Below are 12369 nucleotides of genomic sequence, written 5' to 3' on the forward strand. Positions count from 1 at the left end.
TCGTTTTTGAACTGGCAAATATACTTTCTATGCTGCATACTTATTAAAACAATAATTATTACTCACCTCAATAGTTTTGGCCCATAATTGTGTATGAGGAAAATTATGCTTGTATACTTCATTTGCAATAGTGTTTACATCAATAGCAGCCACCACTTCTGCAGATACAGAGCTGTCTGCAATGATAAATTAAACATTTAGAAGATACTCTACTGTTTAAAAAGAAGAAGCAGAAGGAAATAGCATTTTGGCCACTATGAAGACACAGTACAATAACAATACTTTTAACCACAGTCAGATAAACAAAGTCCTATTCCAATGCCTCTTTGGGCCAAGATGACTCTCGGAGGCCCCACCAGTGGTTCAAGAGGCTTGGAAAGTTCCATCTCCCATGCTGGAATAGCTTCAAGTGGGGTCCCAGCAACAGACTATACCTACTTTCCAAAGACCATCATAACTAAGGACATCAACAGGCTGGCTGACTGATAATTAGCTCTTTGGCTATGGCAACTGAGCAAACAAAACTTGTGACTGGTATGCTAAATGTGAAATCTTTGTCCAGTAATCATCAAATGGGCATCCTAATGGAGGAACAGAATCTCATTCTTGACAGTCCCATTACAAAGGAAACCGGAAGACAAAAGGAAGGTGAAACTAAAAGGAAGGAGAGTTCATTGGCTTTTCTTTAACACAGTTAAATGGAACTGATTTCACAGCATATCCAAAGGTAACAAGAAACATCATTTCATGAAATATTTGTTCATCCCATATTTCAGCACCAATATTGGTAGCACACCAGCCTGAAGTATCTAGAAGCAGCTACAAGTCAGAAGCAACTTGGTTTGGAACTATGCTCAAAAAGTTATCACACTGTGCATACCCTTTGATCCAGCAGTATTTCTATTGGGCTTATACCCCAAAGAGATTTTAAAGAAAGGAAAGGGACCTGTATGTGCCAAAATGTTTGTGGCAGCCCTGTTTGTAATGGCTAGAAGCTGGAAAATGAATGGATGCCCATCAATTGGAGAGTGGTTGAGAAATTGTGGTATATGTACGTTATGGAATATCATTGTTCTGTAAGGAATGACCAGGAGGATGAATACAGAGAGGCTTGGAGAGACTTATGTGAACTGATGCTAAGTGAAATAAGCAGAACCAGGAGATCATTATACACTTCGACAACGATATTGTATGAGGATGTATTCTGATGGAAGTGGATTTCTTTGATCCACTCGGTTTCAATTGATCAATGATGGACAGAAGCAGCTACACCCAAAGAAAGAACACTGGGAAATGAATATAAACTGCTTGCATTTTTGTTTTTCTTCCTGGGTTATTTCTACCTTCTGAATCCAATTCTCTCTGTGCAACAAGAGAACTGTTCAGTTCTGCACACATATATTGTATCTAGGATATACTGTAACCTATTTAACATGTAAAGGACCACTTGCCATCTGGGGGAGGGGGTGGAAGGAGGGAGGGGAAAAATCAGAACAGAAGCGAGTGCAAGGGATAATGTTGTAAAAAATTACCCTGGCATGGGTTCTGTTAATAAAAAGTTATTTTAAAAAAAAAAAAGAAGAAGCAACTTGGAACCAAACCCAAAAGAGTACACAATTGGGGTAAGTAGGCCTGAAAAACCCCACATTCAATACAATTGTGTTTAGAGGACAATAGAGAATGACTAGAGAGAGGAGGACCCAATGGTCTGAGTTGGTTCCTGGAGGATATGCTTTAAAATTTGGGTTGCTTTTGCTTTGTATATACCTTTCATTGGAAAGTAAAACATTTCCATTTATATACTTTAGGTTGCTGCCTCTCTTTTTAATGTAAAACTAATTAGGAAGGTTTTAAAAAAGAAAAATCTTATTTTAAGGGTACTGACCTTATCTCAATTAAAAAGGCAGTTAGGAGAGATCCTGTAGCAATGACCCAGAAAATTAATGATGGCACAAGGAAACAGGGAAGTAGTATTTAAAGACCAGTTTGCATAATTGTGAATTTTTCTGTATTCTTCCTGAAATTCATTTCAAGAATTAAGCTCAGTTCAAGATTATTACTAATGACTTATTGTACCTTCCAATGAATAAACTTTTTATGGAATAAGTTTTAGAAAATTTCTGAAGAAAATATTCACAATTTTCAATATCACTTAGAAGTTTTCATTTCCCTTAGGTATTTAGCAAAGTTGAGTTTGACTGATGTCAGGTGATATATGTGACCTTTGTCTCTTTCAGTGGTGCTGGAAATTCACCCTATGGCACTTAATCTACTCAATAATCAATAATTAACTCTATGTCGTCCTGTATATATGACTCTAAGATCAACAAATGACAAAAATTCTCAAAAGAATATCTTATGTTTATTTTTTTGAAAACCTCCAGTAAAGAAAATGAATTCTTGCAGCAGTGAATAGATTAGTAACAGCACTGAAAAGAGGAATATAAAAGATGTTGGCAAATCAAGATCTAATACATAACTTTTTAAAAATATGTTGAGATAAGAAATAGATATGAAAAGAGATAAGTGATGCTGACTCAGCCACCCTTTTTATTAAAGAACTGGCTCACAGTATTGATGAGTTTCAATAGGAAATCAAAGATCTCTTTAAGATTATCCAAAATGAAGGCCACAATCTATCTGAAGCTTAAATTAAGTTTGCAAAGATAAATTAGTCAATGGGAAATTTTCTGCAGTAGGTTTTATCCTAATAATTTCCAAAAGGAAGTCCTTTTCTTCCTTCATCTCTTCTTTACCACCTAATACAGCTGGTACAGTTTAAATATCATTTAAGTTGTGTCTGACTCTTGTAGACCCCAATTTGGTTTTCTTGGCAAAAATATAGTGGATACTTGGCCATTTTCTTCTCCAACTCATTTTTACAGACAAGGAAAGTGAGACACACAGGGTTAAGTGACTTGCCCAGGATCATATAACTAGTCAGTATCCGATGCTGGATTTGAACTGAGGAAGATGAGTCTCCCTAGCACTAGGTCCAGGACTTTATTGTGCCATCTTGCTGCCCTATTTGAGCACACAGCAGGTGTTAAATAAATATTTGTTGAATTAAATCACATATCAGTTGAACAACATACATACTTATAAATGGGTACTGAGCAGTTACAAACATTACTGTATCTCACGTACAGGAGTAACACTTTAATGACCTCATCATAATCACACCTGTAAGAACTACCCATGTATGCTAACACTGACATCTAGTGTGAGACTAACACAAACAATTGCTAAAAGTAAATATTCATGTTAATTTTGTAAAGTACAGTATGACTTTTATGAGATGTATTAGACCACACAAAAATTTCAGGGACTCTGAATTAAAAATAATTGCTGAAACTCTCCCATCAAGATTAATAAAACATCATTCTTGTTTCTTTTAAAAAAGAAGATACTAAGTAGATGTGTAGCTATCTGAGTAGATATTAAGAAGTTCTTTTAGAAGATTATGACAAAAACACCAAATATACAGATTTAATTTCCTTGGAAATCCAATATAGTTAAAAGTCAAACCAAAAATAATCACGGAAATGTATTTCTGCATTTGCTAATTCTTTTAAAAATATGAACAATTTCATGAGCCTGACATAAAATCCTAAATAACAGAAATACAGAATTTGATATTTGGAAGGGTCCTCTGCAACCATCTAATACAACATCTTTATACACAAAAGGAATCCCTTCTATCCCATACTGACTAGTAACCATCTAGATCCCCAAAGACAGGACATCCAATCAATCAACAAGTATTAGTAAAGTATTTTATGTCAGGCATTGTGGAGGTGCTAGAGATATAAAGACAGAAAGCTCAGGAGGCTTACCTTCCCTTGAAATCAAGCTTCAATTTGTCTCTACCATTTCTATTTGGGGTCCAATGCTTGAAGACAGTACTCATAACCTCCTCTCTCCGTTCCCTTTCAGAGTGAGTCTTTTCTTCTCCAAATGAGCCTGATATTTCAGAAGTTATATTTTCCTGATATAACCCAAGACTCCATATACTTTTTGGCTTCCATATCACATTGCTGATTTAAATGAAACTCACAAAGAGCTCACATACTTTTCAGAATATCTGCGGTCTAATCATGTCTCTATCTTATTATGTCTCTATCTTTGCAAGGTTGATTTTTTTGTACCTATGTAAGACTTTACATTTATTCCTATTAAATGTCTTCTTATTTGATTTAGCCCAATCCTCTAACATTTCAAGAACTTTTTGGATTTTGTCATTCAATATATTATCTATACCTCCCCACTTTGATGTTGTCTGTAAATATGATGAGGATTTCAGATACAGATTCAAAATTCAATTCAATAAATATTCAACATCTATGTGAAAAGTATTTCTAGAAAGATGAGGACACAAATCCAACCCAATGACGAGTTATTGGGCACAGATCTGCTATACCTGGAGATAGGATGACTAATCTTACAGAGTTCAAATCTGGCCTCGGACACTTAATAGTTATAATCCTGGGCAAGACACTTAACCCTGTGTACCTCAGCTTCCTCATTTGTAAAATGAACTGAAGAAAGAAAGGGCAAACCACTCTACTATCTTTGCCAAGAAAATCCCAAATGGGGACATAACTGAACAACAAATACTTATTAAGTACCTATAAGTGCTAATTAATAAAAAGAAAAACAGAGCCTAATCTCAAGGAGTTTATAATCTAATGAGGGAACACAACACTCAGAAAAAAGCAGGAAAGGGGGAAGGAAGACTAACATGGCAGAGGGGCATCTTGTTTCATGGAGCTGAAATCAGGCAGGGCACCAATGCCGAGTGGAGTACACGCCAAAGTCCAGATTTCATCCTTTATTTCAAAAAAAAAAAAAAAAAAAAAAAGGACGTGGCAAGGTTTTATAAAAGAAAGGCATTGGACATCTCCAACCACAGGGGAGAGGATGCTAAAGGAGATGGTATCAGCGAGGACTTGAATTAGCAACATGGTGGTGAAAACTAGAAGAGATGAACTTAACCAGCAAAGAGAGCATCCTGTTTGATGGAATTGAAAATTGGCAGAACAGCCAATGTAAAGATGAAAGGGAACAAAATCCTTGTCTTCAAGGAGTTTCTAATCTAATGTGTGTGTGGAGGGGTGGGGATTGGGTGATAGAGGTATACAAATAACTAAAATACAAGATAGGAAATTAGTGGGTGTATGAGTAGCCAAAGTCATGTAATACATTTCAGGAAGGAAATACCTCTAGGAGAGGGAATCGGCTAGCATTCACTGAGAAGGGGACAGCTAGCTAGGGCTCAAAGAAAGAGAAAAATCTCACTTAATAGAGATAAGGAAGTGTGTAAAGGAAATTTAATTATAGGTATGGGAGACATATGTAATAAATATGTATATATACATATATATTATTACATATTATGTTAGCATATATTACATCATACACACACACACACACACACACACATATATATCTCTACTCACACACATATACAAATATGTATATAGCTGGTATATCCTAATACAAAGTAAAGCACAAAATAAAAAGCACAAGGGAATGAAACATCCTGTGAAAACAGACTGGAAAGTTAAAGCTGATTTAAAGATAAAAGAATGGAACCACATCTTCATACAGATGATATCCAATCAAAAACACTAGGGGAAGAATTCATACAAATGAGATGACACTGAAACTCTGACACTTCCATATGTATTTTAGAAGGTTATAAAAAGCCAAGACTTAACAAAATATAAATAGAGATTATAGGGCAGAGTTGGAGGAGTGGTAAGGAGAAAGATGCCAAATGAGGAGGAAGGCAACCCAGCAGGGATTACATGGAAAGGAAGATGAGGGCACAGGGCCAGACATTACAAAGCTGTTAGCCAAAGTGGAGGAGACACAAATTTATATGGGGTTTGGTGAGAATGGAGATCACAGCACCATCAATCTCTCCAACAAGTCTCTAGGAAAATGAGCTCATAATTGTGCTGACATGACAAGAAGCCAGCACAACTACTGCTTCTGGTTGCACCTCTGCCGAGCCCTTGGAGGCTACTTGCCAGGACACAGAACAGGGAGCTAGTCGCTCAGCCTGGGGAATGAACTCCATGGAAATGGAACAGGATTAGTCTACTGGCAGGTACCCTATGGATCTGGCCCAGCTCTGAGTCAGTCATCCGAAGTCTAATGGGAAGAGAAACCAAATTGTTCTGGGCTCTCAAGGTTGAGCTGCTAAGATGTTCCAAAGTCCCAAGATGACTTCCAAGTCCTTAACCAGCAACTTGAGATCCTGATTTGATTTCCACACCTCTCCTATTCCCTCTATCCTTACCCTTACACGTACCTTATTGGAAACAGAGGTATATTGAGGTAAGACTAAAAACATTGGGAGGGGTTTGCTACCAAAGGAAGTCCAATAGATCATTCTTTGATATTACATAATTTATGTCACAAAAATTTCCAAGATATCAGAAAATGATACTAGTGATACTAGATACTAGCAAGAAAAATATAAGGGAATTTATTTCTATAAATGTGTGGGAATACATAGACAAATGTATATGTGCATATATATAAATAAGATATGTGTACATTATACACTGTATTACAGGGGGGAAAACCCAGATTTTGTTAAAAGTAAAATATAAGTTGTTGTTACCTGAGATTAATTAATTAAAAATAAGTCACAGCAAATATTAAGAAAAGATTTGATTTTAAAAAGTTTTACTTTAAAAATGAAAATAAAAATTACAAAAAATGCAATTTATCTGACAAGAATCAAAACTGAATCTGTGATTTCATGGTATGGTATTTAATCTTATTTAGAAAAATTAAGATTATATTTAACTATGCATTAATTCTTAGAAGAAAACAAGAATATATCAAAAGTTGATTTCTGGGGAACAAACTTTTTCCAATAATACTGTGTGGTGACATGAGAGGACATCCTTCAGTTTTCCTCTCACTTTTTAAGTATAATCACAGTTGAGGGCTTATCAATTTTAACAAGAGTTTCTCTTTCTCTCTCTTCATTCTTTATCAAAAATGATGAATGCCTGAATGAAGATTAATCTTATGTGATCAGTTCAGCGTTTGATATTTTGTTGGGTTATGATGCCTTTTGCTTTTTAATTCAACTTCAAAGGGAAGCAGAATGACATAGAACCATGGGAATTCATGGGTTCAAGTCTCTCTTTAGTCATATCCTGGCTCCCAGACCCTGAGCAAATTATTTAATCTCAGTGACCCCAGGGGAACTAAGACAGAATTGTAGGACGCTGATGGGGTATGGCTAAACCCTAAAATAAATGCGGGTTTCAGCACTTTCCCCATACCATTGTCTACCTAATATTGGGGAGAAGGGGTTTGAATCCAAAAAATATATTGGTGTCTCAAGCCATTATGATGAGGTGACTCAAAGAAATTTCTAGGCTTAGACCATTCCCAAATCAAGAGGCAAATATTTTATTATTTTGACACTTACTGACAGGCTTAAATTCCAAAAGGGAGTTTTAGCTTAAGGAGGGGACCAAAGTTCCCTAGCAAAATTTGCCATTAACAAGGGGGAAGACCATTAAGCAGACTAAACTCTAATGAACTAGTCCTAGGCAGGCAAAGCCCTTAGAGAATCTGCTGCCATAAGATAGGCAGTTCCTAAAGAATATACCATTAGGATGCAGGCTAAAAGGAGAAGATTGTCAGCATGGCCCAGCTTAGACAACACAAGCAAAAATGGGCTTAAATGTCATGAAGAGGGACTTAAATTAATCAAATAAATAAAAGGAATAACTTTGCTAAAGGCTGTATGAAAGTACTGAAGATCAAATTAAAGGATCTACTATAAAACCCTGCTCCATATACTTTGGCCAGTATGACCAGACTTAGAGGGATCTCAATTTTCTCTTGTGTAAAATGAGGCACTTAAACTACATGACTTCTTACAATGAGGATCCAAAACAACAACAACCCCTGAGCATCCTTCTAGCCCTAAAAAAGATCCTATGATGAACACTCCATTTTTCTTTCTTAACTAATTTAGTTAAGAGTGAAGGATTGAGGAATGAAGGGAAAATATGCTAATCAACTTATTGAGTTTTATGACCATAAGAAAAATGACTTAATCGTTCTTTCTAAATCACCAGTTTGTTATTTGCCCTTGGCTCTCACCATGACATTAGGGACATGAAGTTATGACATGAAAGTAAATTGGATTTAAGTGAGGGAGGGCTGTGCAAGATCATCAGTCTCACTTTCTCCATCAGAACCCAGTGGCCAGACTGGAGAAGGCTCTGGATGCAGTGAGAAACTTTGGCCTTTTTAATTTAAGATCTTTCTCAGGTCTTAATTTGACTAAGGCAATACCCATTTAGTGATTAAGGTCAAGGAAGGGAAGGGAAGATGGTCAGGGTTTCTGGCCAAAACAGAAACAAGTGCTATTTACATTCACTTTGAGCCATCTGTGTCCAAACATCTAAAAGCTGGAAGAATGAAGTACTTAGAACACATTTCTTTACCTTTCCAGAGAAAGAAGATGCTTCACCTGAGGGCTTTATCAATGAAGACTAAAGTACAAGAAGTGTTTAAAAAATAAATAAAAGGATCTCATTCAAGACAAGTAGTGTATTCCAAAAAGTAGCTTGGAAAGGGAGTTGGAGAAAGAGTCAGATATCTTGGGTCAGACTCACCAAATATAGAGAAGTAGAAATAGAGTCTCTCTGCATTAGAAACAGGCCCCCTCTCTCAGGAGGATTAAAAGTGGGCAAAACATCCCATCCAGAAGAAGAAGACAGGGATGGGCTGCAATCTGAATCAAAGAAAGCATTACCAACACTGATAAGCTCACAGATCCAACAAATATTGGAATAGAAGTTCAATAAATTTGAGAATAGGAATTGTTTGATAACAGAAATACTGGGTCTATAACCACAAACAAAAGTCTATATAGACTCTGCTATATAGGAGGAAATCACAATAAAAATGTTATACAGAATTTAGCATAACAATAACTGCAAGGTACTAGTTTTCCTTATCACTGTTGAACACTGGAACAGAAATCCTTTTTGTATAATGTGATATGATGAATTCTTACATGTAACCAACATGGTTTATAGGTATATCAAAACAGTTCTTAAGTTATTTTTGGCTGACACTTTACTGTTTGCAATGAAATTTTAACTATTTCAGTGTCATCATGAATAATGTTAGCATAGAAAAAGGGATCATCTAATAGTTATTTTCTATTGCAAGGCAAGCAGTTTTTGCTCCGTAACTAAATACTGATTTTTGCCAAGGATAAAAATTCATCACTTTGCTTAATTTCCCATAAATATGCCCAAAATTAGTAGTTTGTTAAACATCAAATACAATAGGAAAGTCAATATTCTGGCAGCCTTGTGGGGAAAGAAAGGAGCAATGAGTGCATATAAGTTTAAAAGGCTATATTAGAAGCATTTTTAATTTCACATTAAGCACTTAAGCAAAGAAATATTCAGATTAATAAATCATATTTTCTTTTTTAATAGGATTCCAAAGGAATAAAATCACAAAAGCAATAAAGTATGGCAATATATGTAATCTCATAACACTTCTGGCTTCTTCCTATCTCCCAAGCATCCTAGTTAGTCTGCATTTATTAAGGACTTACCATGTGCCAGGTACTGGGTTAAACACTGATAATACAAAAAAAGCAAAAAATTCCATGATTGGATACATGAGGTAATCCAAAAGAGAAGCGATGACACTAAGATTGGAAGCTAGGCTAACACCAAGAAAATGCTATTTCCCCAGGTAGTAAGGGGAAGTTCTACTGTACACTTGGTAAATTTGCCTGCGGGCCATCTTATCTGAGACACAGGCTAGAAGATCAGGAAAGAGAATAAGATAGAATATGTAGATATGAAAATCAGCAGCAGGGATGACAACCAAGCTCGCCAGCAATTGTTGAGATCAGTCAGATTTGACTGACTGATCTCAATCAGGCTGACGCAAGGTCCAAGATAGATACTGAAAAAGCCTTTATTTAAAATATATATATATTGATGTTCTAAAGTCTCAGCTTCCAACAAAAATATTGTAAATATAAAAATGAGGAGTACCCAGGAGTTCATAACATGATGAGTAAACCATTATTTACCTAAAGCATGGTACTAATTGATGAGATTCTGGGTTGGCAGAGAAAGTCTGAAGCACTGATGTGATTGTAAAGCTCCCTGAGGCAGGTGGGGAAGAGCACTGAGGGGGTCAGCTCAACCTTACAGTCCTACCCCTAGTGGAAGTCTTTGGAAATCCCACCTTACTATAATCAGAAAAAGCCAATCAGAAAAGCCAAATCATGATATCAACACCTGCCCCCACTCCCTCACAAGTTAAATTTCCTGTATAAATCTGCCCACGGCCTATGCCATCTTTGTTTTTAGGGGTTAGCCTGCCATGGTATCTGTTTCCTTCCCTTCCCCTTATTCACCTCATGGCTTCTTTTTCTTTGTTATATCTAACTCTTTTAGGATGCTAAATCCCTTTTAGGGGCAGCCCACCAATCAATGGTTATCCCCTTCCCTTACTAATCCACTGTGGGTTAGTGTGCTAAACTGCTCTATGGATTTAGCCTGCCAGTCAATGGCATATTCCAGGGGTTAACTCTGAGTTCCACTAGGAAACTTGTCTTTTCCACTGCTAAATAATAATCTTCCTACTGCTCTCCTGAATCTATTTCATAATTACCACTCCTGCTGTCTATTTTACCTCTTCATTTCGTCCATAACCTCTTAAAGGTGACCTTTGGCAGAGAATGCCATTGTGAATTTGTCACATGTACCTTGTGCCCCACACCTCGTGCTTCCAACTAGGAATTGCCACCTCGACCCCATCACCGATATTATTTTATTTAATAAAACAACCACCATATATGACAATATTTTATGAGAAGTATCTATTTCACATTTCAACTAAGAGTGGTAAGAGATCATCTTACTTCTTTATCTTAATACCTTTCCTATCCTCCAATCGTATCAGTGCTTCTTACTCTCCTCCTGTTTTTCTGATTGGTTCATGTTTCAAAGCCATGTCCTTTTCTCTCTGAGCAATTTGCTTCCTCAAGTTTCATACCAATTGAGCACAAATTCAAGCCCTAGGTTTTGTTTTTTTTTTTGTTTTTTTTTCTTGCCTGGATTCTTCATCAACTCCCCAACCCAATTCCATCTTCAATCAATGAAATTCTATGTATCTTGACTTTCAATCAATATGGCTGAGCAGAGAAAGAATCCTCGGCAGCCATACAGCCAATCCAGCAAAAACCTGATATTCACACTAGACTTCATAATGATCAAGAAATCCAACGAGACACTATAGTAAGTGATTTCTACTACCCTAGAACTGCACCAAAAAAGTTAGCCAGAAACCTATGGGAAAAAGAGTCTACTAACAAAGACAGAATCAGCACAAACTAACAGTCATCATGATAAGAGACAAGACTTATGAAGCAAACCCTTACTTCATCCCTGGGAGTAGGATAGGAAACCCTAGTATAAGCTTTTGAAGTTTTGGGAGGAAGAGGGACCCTAGCACTATGGGATAGCACAGATCCAGAGTTCTGACATATATGTATATGTCACTATGAGTTATAGGGAGAAACAGATAGTAAAACTATAACAATGGGGCCTTCAATATGTTCTTTTCAGATCTAGAAAAATCTAACAAAAAAAAATGAAGTGAAACATAGAATTTTAGAACAAGTTGATATAAAGACCTCTTGAGACTACTGAATGAGGATAGAAAGGAGTATACATATTCTCAGCTGTTTACCAAAGTTTATCATGCATTAGTATATTGAAACCTCACAAAAAAGCAGAAATATTAAATTAATTTTTATGACCCATAATGAAACATTTCTTTAAGTTACCAACAAAAACTAGCCAAAAAAAAAAAAAAGACAGAAAGGTAATCTCCATTTAAAATAATTAACAACATGTATGATATTTGGGAGTTTACCTGCCAAAATACACACAAGCTCTACAAAACACTTATTATACAAATAAAGACAGATCTAAATAACTAAAAAAATATAAATTACTCTTGGGCAGACTAAGCCAATACAATAAAATGACTAATACCTAAATTATTTTACATTTTCAGTGCCAGGCTAATCAAATTATTATGGGATTACTTTACATAACTAAAAATAACAATAATAATAAAATTAATTTGGAAGAACAAAAAGAATGTGAAGGGAAATAAGGGGGAAGAGGAAGGAAGTGATTAGGAAGGAGGCGTGATAGTATTAAATCTCAAACTAGACCATAAAGCAGTAATCATCATAACAATTCAGTACTAATTAGAAATAATTCAGTTTGATCTGTAACAAAATAAATTGGGTACAAAATTGAAGTAAGGAAGAAC

General features: G+C 35.9%; 1 protein-coding gene across 4 annotated transcripts in view; it reads right to left on the reverse strand.

The window, feature by feature from the left end:
* The window catches only part of TRDMT1 (tRNA aspartic acid methyltransferase 1), a 61345-nt gene that overhangs the window by 17452 nt on the left and 31524 nt on the right, over positions 1–12369 (reverse strand). For all 4 annotated transcript variants that reach the window (XM_051963131.1, XM_051963134.1, XM_051963133.1 and 1 more), the window contains one exon: positions 67–176. Coding sequence is in view for 1 of the 4 variants with exons in the window: in XM_051963130.1 (XP_051819090.1) it covers positions 67–176 (110 nt within the window). In the remaining 3 variants the exon portion in view is untranslated. The remainder of the gene's footprint in view (positions 1–66; positions 177–12369) is intronic.

This window comes from Antechinus flavipes, chromosome 5 (assembly GCF_016432865.1).
Source record: "Antechinus flavipes isolate AdamAnt ecotype Samford, QLD, Australia chromosome 5, AdamAnt_v2, whole genome shotgun sequence".
NCBI lineage: Eukaryota > Metazoa > Chordata > Mammalia > Dasyuromorphia > Dasyuridae > Antechinus > Antechinus flavipes.